The sequence below is a fragment of the Pipistrellus kuhlii genome, unplaced genomic scaffold (genome assembly GCF_014108245.1).
Source record: "Pipistrellus kuhlii isolate mPipKuh1 unplaced genomic scaffold, mPipKuh1.p scaffold_m20_p_19, whole genome shotgun sequence".
NCBI lineage: Eukaryota > Metazoa > Chordata > Mammalia > Chiroptera > Vespertilionidae > Pipistrellus > Pipistrellus kuhlii.
In genome coordinates this window covers 2960385-2988067 of record NW_023425504.1, presented here as the reverse complement: position 1 = coordinate 2988067, position 27683 = coordinate 2960385, and the positions used below count along the sequence as shown (strand labels likewise).

Sequence of the window (27683 nt, the reverse complement as noted above, 5' to 3'; positions counted from 1 at the left end):
TTTTTTTACAGAGAGGAAGAGAGAAGGATAGAGAGTTAGAAACATCAATGAGAGAGAGACATCGATTAGCTGCCTCCTGCACACCCCCAATTGGGGATGTGCCTGCAACCAAGGTACATGCCCTAGACCAGAATTGAAACTGGGACCCTTCTGTCTGCAGGCTGAGCTCTACCCATTGAGCCAAACTGGCTAGGGCTAGTTGTACATTTTTCATCTTCTTAATTCCTAATTATTTTATCCTTTTTTAAAATTTCTTTATTTATTACGGTGTTACATATGTGTCCTTATTCCCCCATAACAACAACCCCCCTCAAGGGCTATGCTGAACTAAAATACAAAGTATGGCACTTGACTGAAAAAAACATTTCTTATTCAGATTGGAGATAAATCACCAGAAATACAGGCTAATGCATCATTTAACCCAATTCTGTGATATAACTACAAAGTGAGATTTTTACCTAATCAATGTTAAATTTCTGTGTAAAAAGAAACATGCTGAAATAAACTAACTGAGCTGCAGGATCTTTGAAAGAAGAAATGTGTTTTATTCTCCTCTGTCTTTCCAAACATATATATCAGCATGTAGTATGTATTCATTATTGTGTTCATTCAGCTAATATATTAACAATACCTGCTAGGGCCAGCCTGGTGCTGGGTACTGGAGGTATAGCACTGAGTTATATATGGTCCTGTCCTTAAGAAAAGCAAAATCTAGTGGAGCTTGTCAAGTAAAACAACAAATTTGAACTTTGGTAAGTAGATAATTTATTGGAAATAATTATTGCATGTAGGGTGAAAGCGATAATTGCAATAAAGGGAAACTATTGCAATAAGGTGAAGACTTTGACCATGAGATCTGCAAGTGTCTCAATGGTCAGGGATGAAAGGGCTTTTCTTTTACAGGGAAGATAAACAAATCTATGAGCAAGGGTGGCGTGATGGGATGGAAAGTTAGAGAATGTTTTACTTTCAAGTGGAAGCTTTAGGCTGCTAGTTCAGGCTAAAGGTGGGTCAAAATTCAGAGGTCAGGACAAAGAAAAGAAGGCTGACAAAATATGGTTGATTCTACACAGTGGGCATTTTGTTATGATTGTTCAATGGGGATAAACATTTCAGCTATTCATTTTTGAGATAAAGGATGGGAATTTGGAGGGTCTATGTCTGGTGTTGTTATAAGAATTAAAGGGGCTCATTCACAAGACTGGACTAAGTCATGGGGAAGAGTGGTACTTGGCAGTAAGTTATTTCAGGGAACACAAAAGTGTTGGGGAGTTGTTTCTTAACCATTGCTCTTTTTCCAGGAACACATGGCTCAGGCAATGCAACAATGTCAAGGGATAAGACCTGTACATAATTGAAAATGAACCAAAGCCATGCTCTTAAAGAGGACTATTCAAAGAACTTTCAGAATAGAGAGGAAAGGTCTAACTGGGGATGAGGGCAGGTGACCCAGGAGAGTTGATATTGTGGCTAAGCCTTGTGGAGTGCTTGCTTTGTCTGCCAGAATAGCACTTTCCTCATAGTTTTTTCTCTCTCCCTACCCCATGGCCCTCATGCATATACAGTTCAATCATGAAGTTCAAAAAAGAACTGTCATATTATAAATTCACTCGTTCAACAAAATTATTAAGTACCTACATCTTGCAAGGCATTGATCTGGGTACTAGGAATATGGAGTGAACTAAAACACATGAACTTTCCTGCTCTTGTGTACCTTATTTCCTAGAGGAGGAAAATGTGAAATATATGTCTTGCTTATATCTTGAATGAGTGAATTCCTTTCTCTTGCACTCTACCTCTCTTTAAGCCATTACTTAAATGTTATTGATCATTTGGTCATTAATACTTTGGGTCCTCATTCTTCTCCTTACTTTGCATTCAATTATTTGTATTTTTGTGGGTTTCTCCTCTCATCTTCGAGGCCCATATTATCTACTATGTACAGCAGTGCTTCCCAAGCTTTTTTTACATCCCACTGGACAGCTGAGTTTTGATACTTCTATTAATAATAATAGCTCATATTAATAATGATTCTGAAAAATAGGGGTAGAGGTAAGACTTTAAAAAATATATGTGATTACCCCTCCCTAAAATTTTGTTTTACATTTTAAGGCAGAACATGCATCCTTACTCCCTGGTTGAAAATCACTGATCTATACTACAGTAATAGTATCTATGGAAGATTAGATTATTGTTTAGCAAATAATCATTTCCTCCCCTCTAACCTCCATCAGAGGAGTATTTTTCCATGTCCCTTTGATGTTGGGCTTGCTTGTGTACTTGCTTTGGTCAATGACATGATGCAAGTAAGGGCTTGATATGTACTTGTGGATTACTCTTGCCCTTTGTGCTTTGACATTGTTATGAGGAGAGCTTCACAATGGTGTTCAGTTGGGCCCAGAAGAATGAGAGACATGAAGAAGACATAACCTGAAGAGTGTAGACAAGTCCACCTAGACCCTCTAAACTGCACACCTGCAGTTTATAGCAGCGCCTCTGTAGCTAATCCACAGACCCATAGCCTGGAGCTGAGCCATCCTAGCCAGCTTGTGATGCCTACTGCTGTTTTTTTTATTATTATTAAATTTTATTGTAGTGGCATTGGTCAATAAGAACATATAGGTTTCATATATGGATTTCTAAGTTACAAAATCTGTATATAGCACCATGTGCCCACAACCCAAAGTCAAATCTTCTCCTGCCACCTCATATTAAGACCCCCTTTCCCCCCAGAGGGAAGAAGGTGATGCTGAGTTTTGAGGTAGTTCTTTTAGGCAGCAAAAACTGACTGGTGCCCTAATTTTATAATTATCTTAGTAACACCCTAATTATCTTCTTGCCTTCAAAATTACCTCTCCAATCTCCACAGAGTATCAGACTGTTTTTCCTAAAATAAACAAAGTTTAGATTATATCTCTCAACTTCTCAAAAATCCTCAATGGTTCCCCATTGCCCACAGAACAAAATACAAATATCTTCACATGGAACTCAATTCCTTAATAATTGACTCCAAACTACCTCTCTCAGACTTCATCTACTATCATACCAATTACTATAATTATTGATTTAATAAATAGCTGTTCATTACCCATTATTTTCCAGGTACTATGCTGGGTACCAGGGATATAAGATGAACAAAATATGGATCTCACGCTTCAGGAGCCCTTATTTTAAATGGAGAGACAGATAAGAAAACCTTATATCAAGTTTTGATATAAGGTGCAATGCTAATACAGGGGTGAGCACAGCTTACTATGGGGATGTATAGGAAGGGCTTCCTGAGGGAGGTAGCAATAAGATCCAATATGACAATAGAAGTCAAAGTAGCAAAGATAGCAAAGTAGCAAAAAGGATAGTTTAGGCAGAGGGATGCAGCTGTATGTTCAAAAGCCTGAGGATAATAGAGCATAGCATGTTCAAATAATGTCAGCCATTTAGTTGAGTATGCCACATAGAATATTAAGGGACAGAAGGTAATAATGACGTGAAGTAAGAATAGAGAAAACAAGCAGGGGCCCAGACATGCTGGCTATGTTATACCATGCATGGTAAAGAATTTACATTTTATAGGAGCCATGCAGTACAGAGAAAAGTTTGGGATCTATAGCCAGAATGTCTGGGTCTGTTTTCTAGCTCTGGTACTTACTAGTGTGTAACCTTGGCAAGTTTTCAAAATTTCCCATTGTCTCCATTTCTTCATCTATAAATTGGAGATAGTAGTAACAGTGAGGTCTGGGGAATTCTCCAAGACTCCTGCCTTTGTGCCTAATCTTTATGGGACAACACCACTGAACATAAAGCCCCTCAAAAAGTATTGGAGTTTTGTGACCTTTCATCACAGCCCACACTGACACCCTCTGGTGTTAATTCTAGATGCTCACTTTGACCCCCTGCCCTATGTATGATCTTGTGGCTGGCTTTGCTGTTTCCATGCCTCTCCTCTGGACTCATAAGGTCTTCCTTGCACTGACCTTTTGCTTTTATTTTGTCCAATATCCTGGTCCTGATTCTTGTCTCATTTCTTAGACTGTTTTCATCTGTGAAATTTTTAACTGTGATTCTGTCTTCTATTAGGACACGGAGTCCCACAGCTGTTCCAACATCTGTCTTGAAGGCAATCCAAGTAGACTAGTACCAGAAAAGCCTAGTGAGATAGCAATAATGTCTCTCAGTAACACTGGACACAGTTGACCTCCATTCTTGTTGTAGTACTCATTATCATTGCTCCCAGGACCCCACAGCCTCCTGGTTTTTCCTCCATTTGTCCCGTTCTGTTTTCTGTCTTGTGCAGGTGCTTTCTCATTCAAATTACTTCAACAGCAGAGATTCTCACAATTTAATGTCAATGAGAATAACCTGGGAAGCTATAAGGTGCACATTCCTGGGCCCTCCCCACAGATATTCTGATTCAGAAGGGGCCTGAGTCTAGATTTAAATAAGTACTTCAGGTGTTTCTAATACAGATGGTGCACAGATAACATTGAAAAAACAAAGCTCAGAAACACCCACGCTTATTGTTGCGCCTTGTTTTCTCATTCTGTGATCTCCTTCTATGACCTTCAGTGTCAGTGATGATGATTCTCAGTTCTATCTCTGGCCTAAACTGATCCAAAGAGCTCTTGCTAGACAAAGTGAGCCATCTATCTGATAACTTGAAGACCTATAGCAATTTCAAGTTTAACATATTCAAAATGGAACTTGTACTCTCTTCATGTCTACCCTCCACAGCCACTTCTTCCATAGAGTTCCTCATCTCAGTGAGTGACATATTCATCAGCCCAGTTGCTCATGGCAGAGAACTCTGAGAATCCTCTTTAACTCAATGTCACTCTTAACCCTCATATCCATTCTATTGGCAAGATCTTCAAACTATACATTCAAAATATGGCTCATAATAATTTACTTCCTTCATTTTAATAGTTTAGATCACATTTTTTTTCAGTATTACTACAAGAACTTCCTTACTGGTTTCTCCCACATATACTCTGATCTTCTCTTCCTTGGTTCATCTTCAATATAACAGTCAGAAGCCGTCTTAAATAAGCATAATCATGTCACTTCTCTGCTTTTTGAAACCTTCATTGATATTCCTTCAAATCATCTAGAAGTCAGAATCCCTTCACAATCTAGCCTAGGGGTCAGTTGGCACTGATGACCTTTGGGATAAATCTATTCCACCATATTTATTTTTTAGGAAGAAAGAGAGAGAGAGAGAGAGAGAGAGAGAGAGAGAGAGAGAGAGAGAGAGAGAGAGAGAGAGAGAGAGAGGTTAATTTATTGTTCCACCCTTTTATGCATTTATTGTGTTTTTGTGTGTGTGTGTGTATGTGTGTATGTGCCCTGGCCAGGGACTGAAACCGAAACCTTTGTGTAACCCTCAACTTTGGTTTAATGCAACAACTTTCTAACCACTGAGCTAATGGACCAGGGCCCATCACCATTTTCTTAATAAAGTTTTATTGAGACACAGCCACACTCATTTGTTTCCTTATTATCTATGGCTACTTTGCATGCTGCAATGGCAGAATTGACTAGTAACAAAGATAATATGGCCCACAAAGTCTCAGGTATTTGCCACCTGGCCCTTTGCAAAACAAGTCAGACAACTCCTCTTCTAGCCCCTACTTATCTCACCAGAAACACATAATAAGTTAATTGTGTTTTGGGGTCTTAACCCATGCTATTCCCTTGGCTTCATATACATTCTTTAACAACTAATTTGAACTATTCAGAGCTTTAATTTATTTTAATTTTTAATTTATTTTATTGATTTTTTTACAGAGAGGAAGAGAGAGGGAAAGAGAGTTAGAAACATCAATGAGAGAGAATCATTGAGCAGCTGCCTCCTGCACACTCCCTACTGGGGATGAGCCAGCAACCAAGGCACATGCCCTTGACCAGAATCGAACCTGGGACCTTTATATCCACTGAGCCAAACCGGTTTCGGCCAGAGCTTTAATTTAAATGTAATTTTCATAGGTAAGTCTTAGCTAACTTCCCTCCCCCACCTTCTCCTCACTCCAATATGCATAAGATTGAATTAAGAAAAGCATATTAGGGAACATAACCTTGGTGTTTAGGAGAATAAGTTTAAGTGAGTCTTCCAGTTCCAATTGAACTGAGCTACACCAGCTTTACACATGGTATGACTGAAGGATACTAAAAGAGGCCTCCTGGTGCACTGCTTATCACACACCTGAAATGCCCACATTTGTTCTACTAACTTGGTATCCTCCTCTACTCCTGATATCCTCTCTTAAAAAATGCATATAACTCTAAGAGCACTAACATACATACTGATGTGCATGTGAATTAGCTGCCTGTGAATATGGCATGTGAATGCAAATCAGAGCAAAAAAAAAACCTTAAACAGAATCAGCATTGTAATGAAAGTGGGGCTGCACAGGCAGTGAGTAGGGTGAAGTGGTGGCCTCAATGTACACATAGATTAGGAGAGAGGGAAGCCAGAGGAGCAATGTGCATTACTCTTAAAAACATTTTAACAAATCAGCAACAAACCAAATTAAATATTTTTATTTATTTCTATTCTTCTCTATTAATACATAAAATTAATTAGGCAGGGGTTGTTTATACATTGACCCTATACTGTGACTATTTATAAGTGAAGTAAAACTGCTAATTTTGAATAAGTTACTAAGTAAGACTTGAAGGAACACTCTTTGTGATTACGGTAAATGGGTCAGTGAATGCACAGTAGTCAATTTTAAGGGTGTTCTAGTTAAAGTGTTGAATAAAAAAAAAAAAAAAAAAAAAAACACAATTGCATTTCAGAGTGATCTTGGATGTATTCAGAATCTTTAAAAACTAACACCCAAATTAAACAATCCAAAACTCTTGAGGTCTGAAGGTTTTTTTTCCCCCCCCTTCCTTTTAAAAAAATACATTTTATTGATTTTTTACAGAGAGGAAGGGAGAGGGATAGAGAGTTAGAAGCATCAATGAGAGAGAAACATCAATCAGCTGCCTCCTGCACACCCCCGACTGGGGATGTGCCCACAACCAAGGTACATGACCTTGACCAGAATTGAACCTGGAACCCTTCAGTCCACAGGCTGATGCTCTATCCACTGAGTAAAACAAGCCAGGGCTCCTTTTCTTTTTTTATGAAAACTTCTGTCTCTATGGAATGCAATTTGAATAGGAATTTCTGAGTGCCTTTTTAAAAATAGTTTAGATTATTTGCAGTTGCTATTCTTACTATAGTCTATTGAGCTATAATCTGAACTAGCGTTCTTTGGAATAAATTTCAATTCTATTTAATTGAGGGTAAATGAAAAATAGACTCAACTCCAAATAGGGAAGATGATATAACAACTAATGTTTATGTTTCATTTGCCAATCTTAAGAAATAACCTTAAAATTAAAATGTAGGATTCAAATAATAAATATAAGCATGCCTTATGATTTCTAGTGTGAGGTTGTTACTAGAGTGCCATCTTCAGTGCAATGTACAGAGGAGGTTTTCTTTTGCTTTTTTCTTTTGCTTTGTACAAAATTAAACATTAAAGACTTCTTTTTGGAATGCTGACACATTGAAAACACTAACAATTCAAGGGATTTGTCTCTTCTACTCTTCTAAAATGATGCTTAATATACAACTATTAAGCATAATTTGGATTATTGATTTGTTATTCTAGTATCTAGTAGATATCTATTAGTAATTATTAGATTGAATATTTAAATGTTTGGGACAAATACATATTTGATAGTTTTGACTTGCTTAATAAATTAGTTTAGTGTATACACCAGAGAAACTTAGGAGCTTAGAGTTAGAAGTATTTCCCAAGATCTAGTCCAAGCTTGCACTCAAATAAATTTTCTTGAATAATATCTACCTTTCTTGTCAGAATCATTCTCACTTTGGACACTTCAATGGATAAAGAACTCTACATGTTGTATCTAGCTCATTCCATTTATAGGTTGCTATACAATCTTATGGAAAATGTTCTTATGCTATATTAGACTGTCTCCCTGAAGTCTCACCAACAGATCCTAATTCTCCCCTCTGGAACTTTCAAATATAGCAGTGTAATGGAAATAGCACCATCCTGTGAGTCAGTAGAATCAAGGGGGTAGACCAGAATGGCTGTAATGTTATTTGACCTCGGACAAGTTACTTTCCCTCTCTAGCCCTCGTTGCTCTTTCAAAAGAAAGGGAATTGGGACCAAGTGATCTGATTTGGAAATTCAATTAGTTGTGTATACTCCCATCTTCCTGTGATGGTGCTTAAACATTTAAGGTAACTTTTCACCAACAGGCTTTTGGTTTAACACTGCTCTGATAACCTTTGAGATGGAATAAAGACCATTTAGTTCAGCCTCACTTGGCTACAATAAGAACATTATCTTAGAATCTGGTCTTCTCCAATGTGATTATATTCAAATGAGCAGCTGAAATCAGAGAGGCATGTGGGATTAAATAACCTAGTTAATGTTCACATTCTCTGTACAGCACAGTCTAGGCAACCAAGATGACAGTGCAGAGAATGGAAATGCCTGTGAACTCGAATCCTACTTCTTTTAAAATGCTCATATTGAAACCTACAAAAAGTCGCCGAAACCGGTTTGGCTCAGTGGTAGAGCGTCGGTCTGCGGACTGAAAGGTCCCGGGTTCGATTCCGGTCAAGGGCATGTACCTTGGTTGCGGGCACATCCCCGGTAGGGGGTGTGTAAGAGGCAGCTGGTCGATGTTTCTCTCTCATCGATGTTTCTAGCTCTCTATCCCTCTCTCCTCCTCTCTGTAAAAAATCAATAAAATATATTAAAAAAAAAAACAAAAAAAAACCCAGAAACCTACAAAAAGTCAACAAGTTCAAAGGAAAGTGATCGACCATGATGTAATTTTAATAAAATGCCATCAACTGCCTACTGCACGCCCACACCAGGGATAGAGCCCGCAACCCAGGCATGTGTCCTGACTAGGAATTGAATCATGACCTCCTGGTTCATAGGTTGATGCTCAACCACTGAGCACACCAGCCGGGCCTGATGGTTTTATCCAATTTCCAATACAGATTTCTATGTAACAGCTTAGGTACATATAGAAAAAAATATTTTGTGAATTTTCAGGGTAAGAATTTGATATAGCAGCTGTTTCGAATCTGAGCAAAGAAATATTTTCTTAAATAGAGTGCAAGGAAAAAATAATAGCCATGTTTGATGGTAACACAAGGAAAACATGACCACGTATCAGCAATAATATACTTTTAATTATTGCAGGGATTCCAGAGTGAAAACTAATTTCTTTGAGTCCAGCTCAGAAGATAAAGCATTATATTCCACTTCCAATGTAAGAATCTAAAATACAAGAAAGATCTTCCTAAGGTTGACTTTTTTACTAATAACTCACTCTGTCTTCTTATAAGTCTTTATGTGTCAACAAGACTTCCTTTCAAATAAATCACTTAATGTACTAACTTTTCTTTATTTCTAGAAGGTACAGTAGGAGATGAGCAGAGAGAAGTGTCCTGATTCTTTCTATTGTATAAATAACTGTGACTTTCCCAGGTGGAGATTGTTTTCTACTTTGAAGGAGAGCTATGAGTAAAACAACTTATAGTTGTGTGCTAGAAGATAACCAGTAAATAAAAACAAATATAGCAATGTAGAATACATATGCAATTAAAATGTTATTTGGTTGTGATAATATTACAATGGCAAGTATATATCAATACATGGACATAGAATCCTAGGTTTTTTGTGTGTGCTGCGACTGAAGATCAAACAAATGTGAAAAAATCTTCTTAAGCTAGCCCATGCCATAGATAACCAGAAGAGAAGAATTTCCAGCAGAGAGAACTTGGCAAATTTGATACATTCTGCTATGAAATAAGGGGACCCATGGTAGAGAAATGGCTTCCCAGGGATTCTTGCAGGAAATGGCTTTCAAAATATGCACTTGGTAATTTGTATAGAAATACAATTTCTGAAAACAAACCAAAAGGCCTAGCTGCTTGTTACCACATGAGACACCCAAATGCTTGTATGTATTTGTTTTGCTCCCCATCAAAATTCATTATATGCACTCAGTTGGTGTAGCTCAGTGGTTGAGTGTCAACCTATGAACTAGGAGGTCATGTTTTTTGTTTGTTTTTTTAAATATATTTTATTGATTTTTTTTTTACAGAGAGGAAGAGAGAGAGGGATAGAAAGTTAGAAAAGGCGATGAGAGAGAAACATCGACCAGCTGCCTCCTGCACACCTCCTATTGGGAATGTGCCCACAACCAAGATACATGCCCCTTGACCAGAATCGAACCTGGGACTTCTGGTCCGCAGGCTGACGCTCTATCCACTGAGCCAAACAGGTTTCAGGGGAGGTCATGTTTTGATTCCTAGTCAGGGCACAAGCCCAGGTTGTAGGCTTGACCCCCCAGTAAGGAGATTGCAGGAGGCAGCTGATCAATGATTATCTGAAATCACTGATGTTTCTATCCCTCTACCTTCCTCTCTGAAATCAATAAAAAATATATTTTTAAATTCACATATATACTATGCATGTTTTACCTTTTGTTATCATTAAACATAATGCTACTTATTATTTTTTACAGCTAGAACTGTATCAGGAGACCCTGACAATCTTTCAATCCATGATGTTAGTCATCCCAGGGGGAAAAAAATCTATGGGGGCTGGAAAAGTAACTAGCTATTTTAATTGACCACTGAATTATTTGAAAGCATATGAATTACTGGTGTTGTGTTGATACAGTCTACATTTCATATAATATTAAAAGAAATAAAGCAGAGAGAATAAGGAAAATGAAGTCTATGATTTGACATATTTCATCATGATTTGTATTCAGTAATCAGATTCTTGAGTTCTGTCTGCTAAGCAAATACCTTTTCTCTTTCTGAATAGTCCTTAGCCTTATCCTCCCCATTCTTAGCTTAGGTATAGAGCTGTTTAGTCAGTAATCTTCAATATACTCTTCTCTTTTTTTTAAACCTCCATGTTCCAATAATTTCTAATCTAATTTTCACCATGGGTTCTTTATTTTGGATCAATATATATAGTCCATGATTCTCTGAATAATATTTGTGAAGGATGGTAGCAGGTTTCAATTTAAAGTGAAACAAAAAGATATTTTGGGCTCCAAATACCTACTTTTGAAAAATCCAGGTAGTCGAGGAAAAAAATGTTGTATTTGTTTACATCAATTGAATAATTCTTTCTGTGCATAATTGACTGTTTCTGTGTATGTGTGTGTGTGTGTGTGTGTGTGTGTGTGTGTGTATGTGTGTTCATAGGTATACTAAAAAACAATTGCATCAGCTAAAAATCAGATTATTTACATTTCTTTGGATGTTGAGCTTCAATAATTTTATGCTAATGAACACATTAAATAGCTACAAATATGACCTATAAGAAAAGAATTTTATTAGTAAAAACAGCATTAAAATTACTGATTATCAACTCAGAATTTTACCACAATGGTTCAGTTTACATGCAACAATGATTGAAATATACCTTGTAATTCTTATTAGTGAGAGGGGAATTTATTCGGATTTTCAAAGGCTTCCATGAGCAGTTTCCACTGTACAGCATGGCTTCCTTAGGCTGTTAACTATCAGGATAAGAAATTATCTAGTATCTGTGAGCTGCTAACTAAGAGAAATATATTGCTCAGGAGCTTTAGAAGACTATTTTCTTCCTATAGCTAATTTAAAAGTGGTATTTTATATTTTTTCATTATATATTCAAATAATTTCTCTGAAGGCCTTGTTCATGAGTTGTTGTTTTTTTAAGTTAAACAAGTATTTCTCACTTTTGATGTATTATTAAAATCATCAAAATTTCTATTTAGTCAGTGTGTCTACAAAAGCAAACTAAGGTAGAGGACTGAGTGATTCCTTCCTGGTTCTGGATTCTGTAGCCAGTGGATCTGGTAATTATGATTTAATAAAAAAAATTGTTTTATTCTCAAAAGCAATTATTTGGTTCAAAGTATTGAAGTAGTGTCTCAGAGCCCCACTTCATTTTCCCTCTGTGGACATAAGAACAGCAGTCTAAAAATAATCTTTAAAAATTAAAAAGTCATAGTGTTTCATAGCAGATAGGCGATTCAGTTTGCTTTCCTTGATTTACCTTTCTAAAATGCAATCTTATCAACCAGTAGAAACTAAGTCAAAATGAAATTTGAAAGTAAATTGAGGGCAGTTTTCTACAAAATAAGCTATTAAAATTCATTTAACCTCCCATTTGCTTTTAATTTAACAAAGGACAGATCCCCAGCAAATCTGTAATTGAGGGTTAACAATTATCAGATGAACTTGATGTATGTCACCAGTAATTCCCGGTAAGTGAAGCCACAAACAGGATATTTTAGTTCAGTCCATCTGACCATAGTGACTAATTGAATGAGTACTGGAAATGAAGCCAAACCTTCATTTGATTTCACTTGTCTACATAACTGGGTGGCTGGACCCAAAGCCCCCATGCTCAGTACTCAGAAATAACTAAAAGAAGTCATATAAGCACGTGATGTATATCCTGTGATACATAAAACTTTCAGTCCAAAAGTATTTGCATAAGCTGCCTATACTGTTTACATTTTCTGCCTCGCTACGTGCAGACATAAGGCCACAGTGTATTAAATTATAATACCTCTCTCTATTTTCCTCTCTCACTTTAAAAAAAAATATTTTTTATTGATTTTTTACAGAGAGGAAGGGAGAGAGATAGAGAGCTAGAACATCCATGAGAGAGAAACATCGACCAGCTGCCTTTCGCACATCCCCGGTAGCAACCAATGTACATGCCTTTGACCGGAATCGAACCTGGGACCTTTCAGTCTGCAGACCGATGCTCTACCACTGAGCCAAACCTGTTTCGGCTGTTTTCCTCTCTCTTTATATTTCTTTCTATAAGGAAATGTGCCTATAACCCACTTTATTGGTCAATACAGTCTGTTTATAATCTTTGCTACCCTCACATTAACCATAATGCAGTTAGCTCATGTTTCTCAATCATAATAATCCCGGTAACTAATGGACTGATGATTTTGGTCATGTTTGAAACATACAAATCACAATCCACCCCATAAATAGATAGGTAACCAGTAACCAGTCTAGCTGGCCATGAATTATTGGGATCATGAAATTTTTCAATCAATAATTATATTTGCTTGTCTGCAGTTATGTCAGATTCCAACTGATTAATCAGAATGAGCAAGAATCAAAGCATGTTGATCTTGGCACTGTCTTACTCTTCTCCAAAGAGGCTGTCAGTGGAAGGGAACACAGATTGCAAAGAGGTTTGAAAAGAATGCATCTCTTAACATAGATTTAACAATTAAGTTGAATACAAGCAGTATTCTATAGCTCTCTGTCTTACCCTCAAACTAGATGAAAAGATCAGTTCGGTTAGTGCTTTATTTCTTCTGAAAAATAATGGAAAGATAAATATATTTAACAAACTATGGCTTCAGAAATACCATTGTAGCAAACAATTTTATTAATACTTTCATAAAAATGGCATTTAATAAATTTTCTCTACTACCTTGATGTTACTAAAAGCAAACAAAAGTCATTAAAACAGTTCATTTATGTGATTACATTGATGTTTATAGCATTACTTGATTTTGTCATATAAACTAACCAAAAATACTAATAATCAAATCAGGGTAAAAACAATACAATGTGTTTTCTTTACTTTATTTCAAAATAGTGATTATAAATACATTTTAATATATTTTCTCCCCCAGCTCTTTGGATGTGACAATAACAAAACAAAACAAAACAAAACAAAAAACCTCACTGTGCTCATTTCATACAGTGTCAATGTACAAATCATGCAAAAGGTATTATAGATTACTGCCATACATTTCTAGATGTGTTCTCTTATTTCAGCAATACCTGTTGACATTACTCATGAGGCCATGCCCTGTATAATTTATGCATTCTTATGGCTTAAAGAAATGAAATGTTTTTAAAATTAACAAAAGAAAGCTGGTCTTAAATTATTTTCTAATTAATACATTTATTGAGTTTATTATGCAGAATGGAAAACTAAATATAGAATATAAATTGCCTTATAGACTTCAATCACTGTATTTTAATAGCTGCTTTCTCATAAAATTACACAAAGATTTATTTTTAAATAATTGAATCATCTTTATTGATTTCATAAAAAAATAATTTAAAACTTGATTTATATTACACGAACATAATATATTGTCTCAACCCCTTCACTGATTTATATGCTCTAATTTTCTTTGTAACTATTCTAATAGAGTCCAAACACACAATACAGTGCCAAGAAGCCCACGATATGGCAGACCACATTAGAAATGAACACTTCTTGGATTTTCTATATTTGAATCAAAACCAAAAATTCTGTATTGACATATATTTCACTCCTTCAGGGGTTAAACTAACATCAAGGTTATAGTTGAAGTCAACAAAATGTAGGTACAATATTTTAACTGCTCTTGTACTCAACTAAAAACTTATGTCTAACAACATTATCATAAAATATACAAGTAGAACTAATGAAAGACAGGTGCAAAATACTATACACTATATAATGTAGGCACAATGACTTTAGTTAAGGAAAATATACCAACCTTAACCAAGGATTTGTTACTGTCATTCACTTACAATTAGATCCTCCAAATAACCACATACACTTAAATTACTTTTTAAAAAGTTAAACATATACACCTTTCAGCAGAAGAGTTTGAGCTAGCCAATATGCTACAGGAAGCTTTGAGATAGTGGCAGGTATTCTTGCCATTGACAATTGCAGAAACCTTGAATCATCTTCAAAGCATTACCTGAATAAAAGGCATCATCCCAATGACCTGTGATCCCCAGATCAAGGATGGAGCTTTCTGGTTCCTCCCATAGTGTCTACTTAGGTTTTTCAATCCATCCACACTTTATTAACAGGATAAATGAAAACACTTTATTTGAAATATTTTCATCTTTATCCTGTCAGTATGCTTTAGGAGCCCTTTAATCCATGGATGCATGCAAGCATTGTAATGGTATTTTAAAAGTCCTTATGAAATTATAGATGAAAACAAGCTGTTGGGCACATATTTTCATGTTCTTTCTTTCAAGGTCAGAAAGTATTTGTTTGTATTTTTTAAATATTCATATAAAGTTTTCACAGACATTGTCATGAAAATTAAAACTGCACATTAAAGTTTTGAGAGCACCAGCACATACATATGGAGACTATGTTTGTTTGTTTGTTTTTTGCTATTTAAAAAAATCTCCAATTATTGATATGTATGCATACACACACACACACACACACACACACACACACACACACGTCCAAGAATGCCAAGTTGTCTGTTTCTTTATCTTGGAATAAACATAGGAAGCCCTAAAATTATTAATCAATAAAGGGACTGCTGTTACAACTTTAATTATAATATCATTTTAGAAGCTGTACTAAAACATTTGCCACTTGAAATCCATGAAGAATATATATGTTATTTACCTTCTTGGTCATTTTACTTATGAATAGAGTAATTATAAGAGATGGAACACAAAAAATATACATACACAGGCAGACCAAGAAGGCAATGTGTTTCAGGATGTCACTGCTAATCGGGAGCTCCTAAAAGTCTTCAAATATCTCCATTATCAAGTATTTCTTTCCTTTGACCAAGTTTGACTCAGCAGTTAACAGCACAAGCAAACACAGTGGCATATCATTTGTAGTTGCAGAGTGTAAACTAATCTGAGATCAATGAAAGCATTTTACAGTGTGGCTTTGATAGCCAAGATAACCATGATGTTTACTGTTCTATTTGATTATCTGATAGTAGTCAGAATGATGAAAGAACAGGAATACTGATGCATACGAGATATAACTATTAACCTTACTCATTACTTTTTTTAAATATTTGTCATTAAAACTATTTGATTTAAGCTCATAGAATCCTGAAAAGCAAGACAACTGATGGCGAATAGCAACTGCTCCAGACACAATACTATAAAAAACTAAGGGATCTATTTTAAAATGCACAACCGGTAACAAATCTGAAGAGATAATATGCTAAATTCTCAAGAATAGCACAGAACTTTTTTTTTTTTTTAATATTTTGTTCCTTTTTTGTTTTTTTTTTCTTTTGTTTTGTTTTATTTTTAAATTATACCTGATCACAATGTCCAGAATATTTCTGTACACATAAGCTTCAGTTTCAGTTTGGTATATTGTCTCTGTCTAAATTTAAACTTATTGATAAATTTCCTGTGATCAGGAAAACAAGTCAGGCATATTAAATACATATTAAGGAGTACATGTTTTCCTATTTAGTATACAAAGTACTTCATAAATATGAATTATGTTACAAAAATAGCTTTTGGTGCGCTCACATGGTAAGCACTTGGCTAATTTTGGACAACCTTTAAGGATTGTGGGTATTTCACATAACTGAGAACAAACTCTAATGTTAGTTTAAGTTGAGCCATGTTTAATTCTGATAAACGTCACATATTTCTTCAGATCACCACAAATGCTATGTAACTCACGTTGAATTTTTTTTCTCTCTTAGGTTTTATGTATAGACAGGTAATGCTTAAAGTGTTCAAATTTATTTTATACTTATGTAATGCATATTTGAAACAAATATTTGCACAATTTAACATTATAAATCCAGTAGTTTCAAGATGCAGGCCATAAAGGTTATCAATTTACAAATACTATCGAATGTTCTCTCTTTGCATGCTTTTTGTTTTACTTTTCAGATAATCTTTACAGAGAGTTGTTACAATGCCACAAATCAGAAGGAGTATTCCAGTTCCACCAACTTAATCTACGTGCAAGATGAAGGACCCAGCTGCGGTGTGAACACTGGTACCAGTTTTCTTGACTTCGCTTTACAAAGCACAAAGAGACGAAGGTTTTGCCTTGGGGTACAAAAGAGATTTGCCTCTTGAGGTTAAATTCAGTGTATTATGTATATAAAGCATCCCTTTGGCAACAGAGTTTGCAGTATCCCCACAGAACTCCACAATATAGGTTTTATGCAGTAACATCTATTGGAGGTTCTCTTCTACTGGACACATCTTTGCAGCTACAGTTAATGAGACACCCTTGGAAACATCTGTCTCTATGCCTATTGATAACACAGTATTTGGAAGTTAGAAATCAACAAAAGGCACTTTCATCATTAAATAAATGTCCTCTGCATGAAGTGAGATTTCGTGACCTAGATCTTGTTCAAAGCTGTTTGCTCCTCAAGTACTTGTAGGTAGTCGGGGGAACTCTGGAGTTTTGCCTTCAGTTCGAAATACTCGCTGCTCTTCCTTTGCTCCACCACAATTTTGCTGTGGTTGCCGCCTATCAATGACTTCTTGTTTTTCTTGTCTTGTTTTTCTGGATAACGGATCTCAAAGCCGCTGACGCCTATGCTGTTGTACTCCTTTTTGCTTTCGAGAAAATTCTGAATAAACACATTGGAATCCCTGCTCGGGAATAATTCATCCAGCTCATCAATTGTGCTCAATCTCTTCCTGCTATCCACATGTAGCAGATCTTTCTCCTTGTCGGCAACATTTCTCATGATGACTTTCTGTCCTGGGGGATCTGAAAACATGAAGCCTGTTTCAGACTCTTTCAAGCCACAGGTGTGGCTCTTGCTCATCTGTTCTATGGTTTGTGGAATGAAAGCTTCTGTGCTCAGTCCATCTTTTTTATTGGTTTTGTGGTCATGCTTCCTCAGCTGCAGCTGCATGGAACCACACTCTGCATTCCCCAGGCCTTCATGCTTCACCATGGGTTTCTTGTTTCGTCGCAGCACAAAAACAAGAAGGCAAAAAGCAACAAACACAGTTAAAATGAGGACCACTAAGATGCTTAAGATTAAAATAGACAGAGGCACTGGGCCCCCAGGAGGGCTTCGAATGGGACCCAGTGGGGTGGTAAAGGTAATGGCAGGTGCAGGGCTTGTGAATGGTGCAGATGGCTTGTTCAAGAGTTTGGGACATAAGATTTCGTTTTTCAGAGACTTCAGCTCGATGTTGGCAAACTGAACAGGTGTTTCACATCTCAGTTCTTTCACAACAATCCCGTCATTCAGCTTCTCCAGCCACAGCTTCAATGCCACTAAGTCACAAGTGCAGTCCCACGGGTTGCCCTCCAAGTCAATCTGTGTCAGAGACTGCAGCTGATCGAGAACTCCACTGACAGGCAGGTACATGAACTTGTTGTTCCTCAGGTTCAGTCTCGCAAGGGGTGCTCCAGAAAATATGTAAACGGGCAAGCTCTTTAAGAGATTGTTGTTTAAGTAGAGTAGCTGCAAATTGGGCAGCGAGTCAAAGGTGCCCGCTAAGATTTCTTTAATCAAATTGTATTCCAAGTACAGATACTGCAGGTTATGGAGGCCTGAAAATATTTCAGGATAAAGTCTTTCGATCTGATTGCCATTGAGATAGAGCCTGCGTAAATTAGTGAGATTGTGGAATACATCTCCCTTTATCACTGTAATCTGATTACTGCCTAAATGGAGCAAATCCAGTCCTTCAAACTCCGCAAAGTCTGAGATGTCCACATCTTTGATGCTGTTGCCATTGACATGCAACTTCTTGGCATTTAAGGGTTTCGGTATCAGCTCAGACATGGACTGTATGTTTTTCTCTTGGCAGTTGACACTCAGTCCAAAATCTGAAGGATGTGTTTTGCAGAAGCAAGGCGCTGGGCAAGGCGTCAGAGGGGGCACCCTCGTTTGGTAAGACACAATCTGACTAAGATTGCGGTTGGAGAGGGCTTTGCCTGCCACGATTCCAGAGATCTTGGACGGATTTGTAGTTTTCGGTGGTTTGGTCACTAATCTGTGGAAGGATGTTTGCGTAGTGTGACCATTGGGAGTGGTGTAGCTGGTTTCCAACTGTGATGGAGGCAGGATCCTTACATCAAAATCACTGCCTGTGCCCATGGGGCATAATTCTTGTTTGTTGGTTTCTTTTAAAAGCCTTCCATATAAGTCACTGGGAGTTTCACAGATAGCTTCTCCTATGTAAATATTATACGGCATATTCTCCAGCCAAGCTTTTAAAGGCAACAAATCACAGCTACAGTTCCAAGGGTTATCTTCTAGTTGCAATTCGACAACTCGGCCTATATGCTCCAGAACTCCGATATAGGGGAGCTTCTGGATTCTGTTTCCTCGTATATCCAGATGGGTCAAAGATGCGAATCGGAAAATATTATCAGGAAGGAATGAAATCAGGTTGTCATTAAGAATGAGAACTTTCAGTTTGTGGAGCTTATTGAAGGCTCCTCGTTCAATATACTTGATTAAATTGTAGTCAGCCTGGAGATACTCCAAGTTCTCTATGCCAAGGAAAGTGTCAGCTCGGAGAATCTTTAATTCATTGTTGTTCAAGTGCAACTGCTTTAATGCACTGAGCCCAAGAAAAGCTCCTCCCTCAATGTTCTGCAGTTTATTATTTCCCAGCTGCAGGGACACTGCGTGTGAAAAATTCAAGAATGTATTTGGATAGAGGATATTTAAAAAATTGTTTTGGAAATTGAGGTGATAAAAATTGGACCAAGGTGGTTTCAGCTGGTTTGGCCGGTAGACTGAAACCTTCTCACAGTTGACATAGAGCACATTCTCCACTGACACACAGGAGCACACATTGCAAATTTCCACGGATATGTCAGAATCTGCATTTGTCGAAGCAGAAATCAGGACTGACAAAACCAGAAAGAGCCAAAGAAACATCTTCTTGCAATCAGCATGCAATGTTATGCTTCTGAATAAAGAGAAATAATCTAAAAAATAAGAAGAAAACATTTTTTTCAATGATTATGACTAGAAAATTACTTGTATTTATAAATGCAGTAACTGAAAATTTGGCAAGCCATAGCAAACACGTGACTATAATTGTTAGCTTTGAATTTTGAAGATACCAAAAGATCCGGGTATTCTCACTTAGTGAACACTAACCACTTAAAAAGCCTTACATTTTATTTCCATACCTGTAGTGTATATAAAATTTACATGTGCAGAATAGATGACAAACAACAGGAAAAGACTGTTGATCATACTTAAACCTTAAAAATCTGAAATATTTTCTCTACTTGGACCACCAAACTGTGCCCTTGAACAAACACAGACCTTAAGCTTTCTATTTGCAACTCTAATGACTAATCTGAGTCCATCATGTCAGCCATGCATTTAGCATCACAAAGGCATTTCAGTTTGTAGGTGTCTACTCTCTAAGCTTCAGCTGGATAAAAGGCTGAGCAAAGGATGCCAATGGGAGAATTGGGTTGCTGTAAAGGGGACAGTCAAAAGGCCAAGGTGGAAGGAGCCCTGGGGAGAGGTCTGCCTGAACTTCAGCCCATTGAAAAGCACATTGCCATAAATCAGTTCATTCCTGTACACTGCTGCCTTAAAAAACCCGCAGATGACCCTGTAATGTTTTGGAAAAGAACAAAGTAGGGAAAGCCAAGTTTTAGATTCCATTCTGATAAATAAACAGTATCTAATTTCCTATCAGTGATCTTCCAAACAGGGAGAATATAACGTTTGTCTTTGAGTCCCTGAAAGCAGGAGAGAAACCTACTTGTTCCTGCACTGTCTAGCTGACGTCCAGACAGCTTTTCCTCCCTCAAGAACTGGCTCTCCTGTCTACTTTGCCCTCTTCCCTTCCTTCATGTGCCATTTTGAACCCAGGTCCTACAGGCACTTGGCTCAATGCTTACCTCCCTCACTTTGACCACAGATTGCCACTGCTGAGGAAGATGTAACACACTATGATTGTTGAGTGGCTATAGCTGCAGCCCCAAGTACATTTATTGCAGCAAATATTTGTCCTAAAATCATCATTTCTTAAACACAACCTTCCAAATATTACTACTCCATGTCTCTGTCTATAAATAAATCAAAATTTAATTTAGTGGAGTTTAATGCTTAGCAAATTAACCTATTTTAGCCAATTCCTTAAATACCACATGCATACACAAATATATGCAAATGCTTCATGGAAAAGATGAAAAGAAACAACAAGAATTCTTGTTTTATTGATGACATTTTAACCATGTAAGTATTTTCCATCTTGAATGGAAAGCTGGCTGCAATTACAATATGGTTATCACTAAATATTAATTAAATAACCCAGGAACACACAATGCAGGAATAATACAAAGCCGGAAGTGACACACAGAAATACCTTTGTGTATTTTGCCCATGAGGAATCAGCTAGTGGTAAAGTGAGCATGTCTCAAGGTAGGCAACCCAAGAGGCAAGACCCAGAAATATTTGCATTTTAAGTAGTTTGGTTCAGCATACAAGCAGCACTGCCTAGATGCTCCTTGGCTGATATATGAAAATGCATTCTCCCATTCACCATGTCAGCTTGATTGATAGCACAGAAAAAAGTCATAATTCTCACGTATGACATCATTCAAACCAACTTGCATTGTAAAAGCAAATTTTCACTCTATCCTTTTGCTTTGCTATAGATGTGTTTTTCAACACCCATCCAGGTTTAGTTGAGTCATTTCTTGTTATAACCCCCATCCCATACCCCCCCAAAAAAGTAATCAAGTTAAAAACCAAACAACAAAGAAAGGAATAACCTGAATTCAGTATACAAATAATAAAAGCAACAACAGATCTGAAATTGCATTAGGAGCTATCCTTCTCTGCTTAATTTCTATTTTAAGTAGCAAAGGGAAGGGGGGGGAAGGGGGGTGAAAGGTACAAGGACTAGTTAGGAACTTCCCAAATGCAGGTTTGTGTAATCAAGAAAGCCAACGCAGCTGGAGAGCATAGCAAGGGAGCTGAGGAATCATGGGAGAGAAGGGGAGACAGAAAGGGCAAGAGACCAGGGAGAAGTGGAAAGAAGAGAGGGGAGCAAGAAGAGGGGAAGGGGGCATTGCATGTAAACGAAAGAAACGTCACATCACATTCACATGGTACCACTAAAACATGCCCACTTATAAAACAGGGAGGGGGAATGAAGAGAGGAGGCAACAAAAAAAGAAAACACCAAGTATGAGTTGGGTACCAAAGTCATCTCTTTGGCTGCCAAGAGCTGCCCGGTTCGTTGGTTCGTTCTCTCTCTCTCTCTCTCTCTCTCTCTCTCTCTCTCTCTCTCTCTCTCTCTTCCTCCTCCTCCTCCTCCTCCTCCTCCTCCTCCTCCTCCTCCTCCTCCTCCTCCTCCTCCCCCTCTTCTTTCCCCCCTCCTTTTGCAGGACCCTAGGCTTCCAAGGCTAGCCAGGACTGCATAAACCTAGCCTTACCACAAATCTACCACAAGTGCTGCGCCTGCTGCTCCGAGCTCCCATGGAGGGAGCTGGCCTGTGAGGAGCAAAGAAGGAACCAGGAGGGTGGGCCTAGGTGGCACCCCTGGAGCTGGCACAGGAAACCTCCTTTAGCCTGCCTAAGGCAGAGGGGGTGCCCACTGTTTGCTACCTCGATCCAGCAGCCAAGCGCCTGGAGGGGCCATTGGCTATAGCGCGTACTGCAATGTTTTGCCGCATCCCATTGCCCAGAGCAGGCACCAGCCCCCTCCCAAGCAGAGCAGCGGCCTCTAGGGTCGGTCAGAGGAGGCGGGACCTCTGGGGATGTCTCCGGGGGCCTTCAGCCCCTCTGTGCCCACATTTCTTAGCGTGCGCCTGTCCCACAAGGGACAACTGCTGGAGTTTCCATCGGCCTCTCCAGACCTGGGCGTGCGGTGGCTGAGGGAGAAGTGATCACTAGCTTGAGCCACGAGGGCAATAGCCACTGGGGTGTCACTGGCCCGCTTGCCACAGGCACAGTGACCCTGTCCTTCCTTAGCCAAGAGCGGCGATCCAGAATCCCCCTTGCCCACCCTCAACCCCCACCCACCCCGCAGCCAGGCCAGCCACAAAACGCCGCTCTCCCCAAGCCAGAAACCAGCTCAACACTGGGGCATCTGGCAAAGTCGCGCTTTCAGCGCTTGCCCAGCTTTGCAGGGCTTTTAGAGTTTACCCACCGTCTTCTTTCACATCCCCTTTCTTGCCGGGTGCCAGTTGTCCTCGACCAGCTCCCGGGGCCACTGCCCGAACCCCAGATCCACGTTCGCCTAGAGTACCTGCGACCAGGGCACAGAAAACAAAGCCCCGCGCACCGGCCCCAGGCTAGGACACTTTCACCGCCGCCCCAGCCACCCTGAGGGCAGCGAAGCTAAGGACATCGCATTCCTTCCGCCCTCGGGGACTTGTGATCACTTCGTGGACAGGCGAGTGGGAGCGGCGGAGGAGCCCCGATGGCCGCTTTGGCCACTCCGCCGGCCCCCAACCGACACGACCCAAAACTAAAAATAATAAGCTCCTGGCCTCCCTCCACGCAAGGGCGCGCGCGCGCCTGCACAGGAACACACACACACACACACACACACACACACACACACATACACACACACACACGCACACGCACACGCACACGCACACACACTCACAAGCACACACATACACTCAAAAGCACCAGCCAACTGAGCTGGGAAGAGGCAGCGCGTGTGGGTGCAGTGATCTCAGCCCCCTCTGGAAATTCACCCACCTCTGGAGCCCCCTGGTAGGGCCCGGGGCTCCGCAATCCGCAGTTTCAGCAGCGATGGGCACTACGTGGTCTCAGCCCCAGCTCGTGGGCACCCGCTCCTCCTCCGTCAAACCCACGGAGCGGTCGGGGCAGGGAGCTGGCGGGCAGCTGCGCGCGCGCGCGCACACCCGGCCAGACACCGCGCGTGCACCCAGCCTCCCGCACCAGGGCTGCACCTTTACATACACTTGCTTAATCCCCGCCTCCGCCGCCCCCGCTGCCCCCCCTCCCCCACCGGCACCCGCTCGGCCCTGCCTCCCCCCCAACACTCAAGCACCTTGACCCCCGCACATTCCTGAGCTCCTCTGTCCCCCACGCAGACACCCCCACTCAATTTCTACCCACATGCCTGGAAAGAGAGCACTTTCCTCCAGGCATCCGCCCCCTCTTTCTGCCTAAAACATCCCCGGGGAGGAGCGACCCCTTTTCTCTTGTGAAGAGACGCTGGTTCCCTAATGCGAGGGCGCCAACCTCCATCCCCCCACCATATACACGCACACTCCCATATACACGCACACTCGAGTCATTTCTCCTCCCCCAGTCCCCTAAGAACAAGGCGCGCGCGCACCACACACACACACACACACACACACACACACACACACACACACACACAGGGGTGCGGGCGTTCCTTTGAGAGAGCAACCGAGAACCCCAGCAAAGCCAAAGAAACATCGAAGAGCCAGAGGGAAGATGGGTCGAGGGAGGGAGACAGGGGCGTCGAGTCTCCGAGAAACGGAATAATTCCAGGATCCAGGGGGGGTGAGTCAACAACAATGACATTCAAAAGCAACAATCGCACTTGGGCTTTGTATCACCGGTACCATACCTTTGGCTAATTGTCACCGGGCAGAAAGGAGGGCTCCGGGAGTACTTCTTCAGGAGCGGGCGATCCTGGATGGAGTCTTCTTTGTGGCCAGTCGCCCGGGATCGGGATCCAGTAGTATTTGCACTCCCCCTACCTGTCTGCACGGCATGGGCTGGGGGCTTTAAGGCAAAAGTGTGAAGCTTTAGCCCAAAGTGAGACTGTTTACTGGATTTAGGAGTCGGTTCATTCTCGGTACCTCAGAACTCTGAAAGCCTTTGGTGTAGAAAAGGTTAAGCAGGGTGATTCAGGAGCTGGGATGGGGAGAGGAGGATAGAGGTAGAGGAAAAAGAGGTGTGGGACTGGGAGAGAGATGCCGCACTTGCTACCAAAAGAAAAAAAAAATCTGCTTTGGCTACTGAGCATGCCCAGTCCCTCGCTCAAGCCCTATAAGGGAGGCATTGTGTGCATTCCACTTCTCCGGGCTTTGGTGGTGACCAGGAGGAGACTTTGGTTAGGGAGGGTGTTGGTGAATGGGAGACTTTAGGGGAAGGGAAGAAAGGTTTAAAGCTTTGGGACTGAGCAGAAGGGTTTGTGAAAAGATCCTTGGGATACCTCTAGGAGACAGGAAAGGAGACAAAAAGGTCTAAGAAAAGTCACTTCAGTAGCCCCCTCACTGTCACGTCTATACTAAAAAGGCTCTAGCAGTTGCATCTCAAACATACATCCAGAGTCTGCAAATCGCGAGAGTGGCTAGTCTAGGCCCCTTTCTTCTACCCATTTGTTAGTGTTTCCACAGAGGGTAGGAATATCCCAAGGAAGAGCTAATGTTTAAACTAGTTTCTTGCAGAATGGTAATTGAGTCCTTATGTTTGATAAGAAAGCAAATCTAACTATGTTATCTTGTCTGTATTTCAAATACCTTGTTTTCGTAAAAAGGAATAGCTGAATTTGTCCTTTAGCTCCCTTCCCCCCTAACCTTGCAGTTTTGTACGGGTTGGCAAAGAAAAACAACTCTTTTTCTTTACTTTGTGTTCTTAGTAATAAACTGGCTTTAGGTAAATAGAGGTAAATTATAAGTGGGAGGTATTTCCCTAGGACTCCTAGCAGTCCATTCTTTCACACATTTCAGGTAATACTGCAGGGCCCATTTATTAAGGATCTAACCCACTTATTCAAATTCCAGTAGCTCTATCTACTATAGGGATAGCCAGTACACAGAAATGCTTTTACTTAGAAATGAAAAACTCTTTTAAGCTAAACCTAGCAAGAGCTTTGAAATCAGAATTTGGCTGTCTGCCTGAACTCCTACAGTTAAACATTTACCATAATTGGTTGATGTTTAAAGGCCTCAAATTGAGGCAAAAAAAAAAAAAAAAAGGATCCGATGAGCAAAGGATTTGTTACATTCTTTGTGGATATTGTCTTAGCTTCAATATCATTTATATTATCTATTCATATAGTTTATTTTTTTAATTTTTGTCATTTCATGAGGCTGCCTTTAGGTTATACTCTTGCAAGTGTTTTCTGGACACAGTATTTATACAGAGATGCACATACATTATTTAAATGAATATTTAAATAGATATGTGTATATAGGCATATTTCTTTATGACCTTGGTGAATATTGCATCTTTTATAAAGAACCCTTTCTTCACCTCCACTCTCATTGCTCTGAAAAATTTCATCTTTCTCTTTTAAAATCAACCTAGAGGCAGAAATTGAGTGGGCAGCAATGGTAAAAATTTCCTATATTCAATGTGAAATCCATTATGAAATAACATTGCTTAAGGAAACATGAAAGAATCTGTCCATAATAACATATGTAATTGTGCAGCTTCTGTTGGTAAGGTGAAATGTATTTCCCTCATAGGTAACAGCTGCAGTACATTGAAAAATCCCTCTACTGTTGTACATTTGAACAATACAGATCCTACTAATTAAGAACTCACAGTTGCACTATATTGTAAATGCAATTTGAGAGTGGTAATGGATACCAAAAAAAAGGTTGGCATTTATTCTAAATGCGCGGATTTCAGGAAGCTACAAAATATTTTATCAGGATAGGTGAATTGTTTGTCCTTTACTATAAATGTTAACAAGATTCAATAGGATGAGCCAAACATTTTTTACCTGAAACTATAATAAACATTCCAACTATATCATAGCTGAAAAGGCCAGGTGTGGACAGTAAATATCAGATGATTTAAAAGTTTATCATTGGCAACTTTAAAAACTTTTGAGAGTTGACTATTTGACTGCAATAACTGGGGAATGTTCGCCATATGGATCTGGAGACAAAAATCTGAAAAAAGTACACCCAGAACATCAATAAATTTAAGTTAATAATAGTGCTAATAACATGGTTAATATTAAATAATTAAAATGAATGCTTTAATTTACTGTTTAAAAGTGACAAAGTGGGTATTCACAGAAATAACATAGAAGTAACAGCTTCCATGCCTTCTGTTTCTTTTGCATTCAAAGTAATTTAAGAAAAACAGCCCTCTAGTCCTGCAATCTCCTATCTCTTAGTACATGTGATATCCATAGGACAACAGTAAACTTAGGGAAATTGCTAGCTTAAGAAAAGGAAAGTAAATATATAAATAAATAAAAGTGTTAAGGAAACTTCAGCAGTATTTATGGCAATCGAAAGCAAAACAAGGTTGGTATTCTTCTAAAATGCATGAATGCAAATATTATGAGCCAGATTTGTAATAGCTTCAGGTTTTCTGCATGTTCCATTGCCCTTAATCTTGGCTTTGAAAGAAGTAGACCTGACCATAGTACTATGCTGATACACTGTGTCTCTCTCCCTCGGGGCTTAAAACAACTGCACCAGGAATTTCACCAAGCTTCTGGACAGCCTTAATTCCAAAGGCAGCTCTCTTAAATTAAACACTAACAACAAAAAATAACTCCAACAAAATATGGCCCTAGTCAGTGGTCTTTCACTTTCATTGCATTTTTCATTTACTCTACCATGTCCTGCTGCTGCTTAAAATCAAATTATCCTAAATATTGGTATCCAGGTATCACAGATTATTCAGTGTATCTTAATATTTAAATTTTACTTATATCAATATTCTGGAATTTAAAATAAATAGAAACTTGGCATATCTCTAAATTGAATACAAAAAAACTCTTAGGATGTTAATATATCTTCAAAAGGTGTTTCTGTGATCAAATTAATTTAGGAGACCCTGATAAAGCTAAGCATTTTTCTTTTAATTTTGGGAATTCTCAGTAAATTCAATTGTATTGAAAATGAATTCTGACTTAGAAGGGAAAAGGAATAGGTAGAGCATGTAAAATTTCTCCTAC

The 27683-nt window shown here is 39.1% G+C and overlaps 1 protein-coding gene across 1 annotated transcript; it reads right to left on the bottom strand.

Moving 5' to 3' along the window:
* Window positions 1–13450: 13450 nt before the first annotated feature.
* On the bottom strand, window positions 13451–24752 carry SLITRK4 (SLIT and NTRK like family member 4). The gene is made up of 2 exons (XM_036443513.2): window positions 24381–24752; window positions 13451–19755 (listed from the first exon to the last, which is right to left on the bottom strand). Exon 2 carries the CDS (start codon window positions 19703–19705, stop codon window positions 17189–17191), a length of 2517 nt encoding a protein of 838 aa, XP_036299406.1. The 5' UTR covers window positions 19706–19755; window positions 24381–24752; the 3' UTR covers window positions 13451–17188.
* Window positions 24753–27683: the final 2931 nt, after the last annotated feature.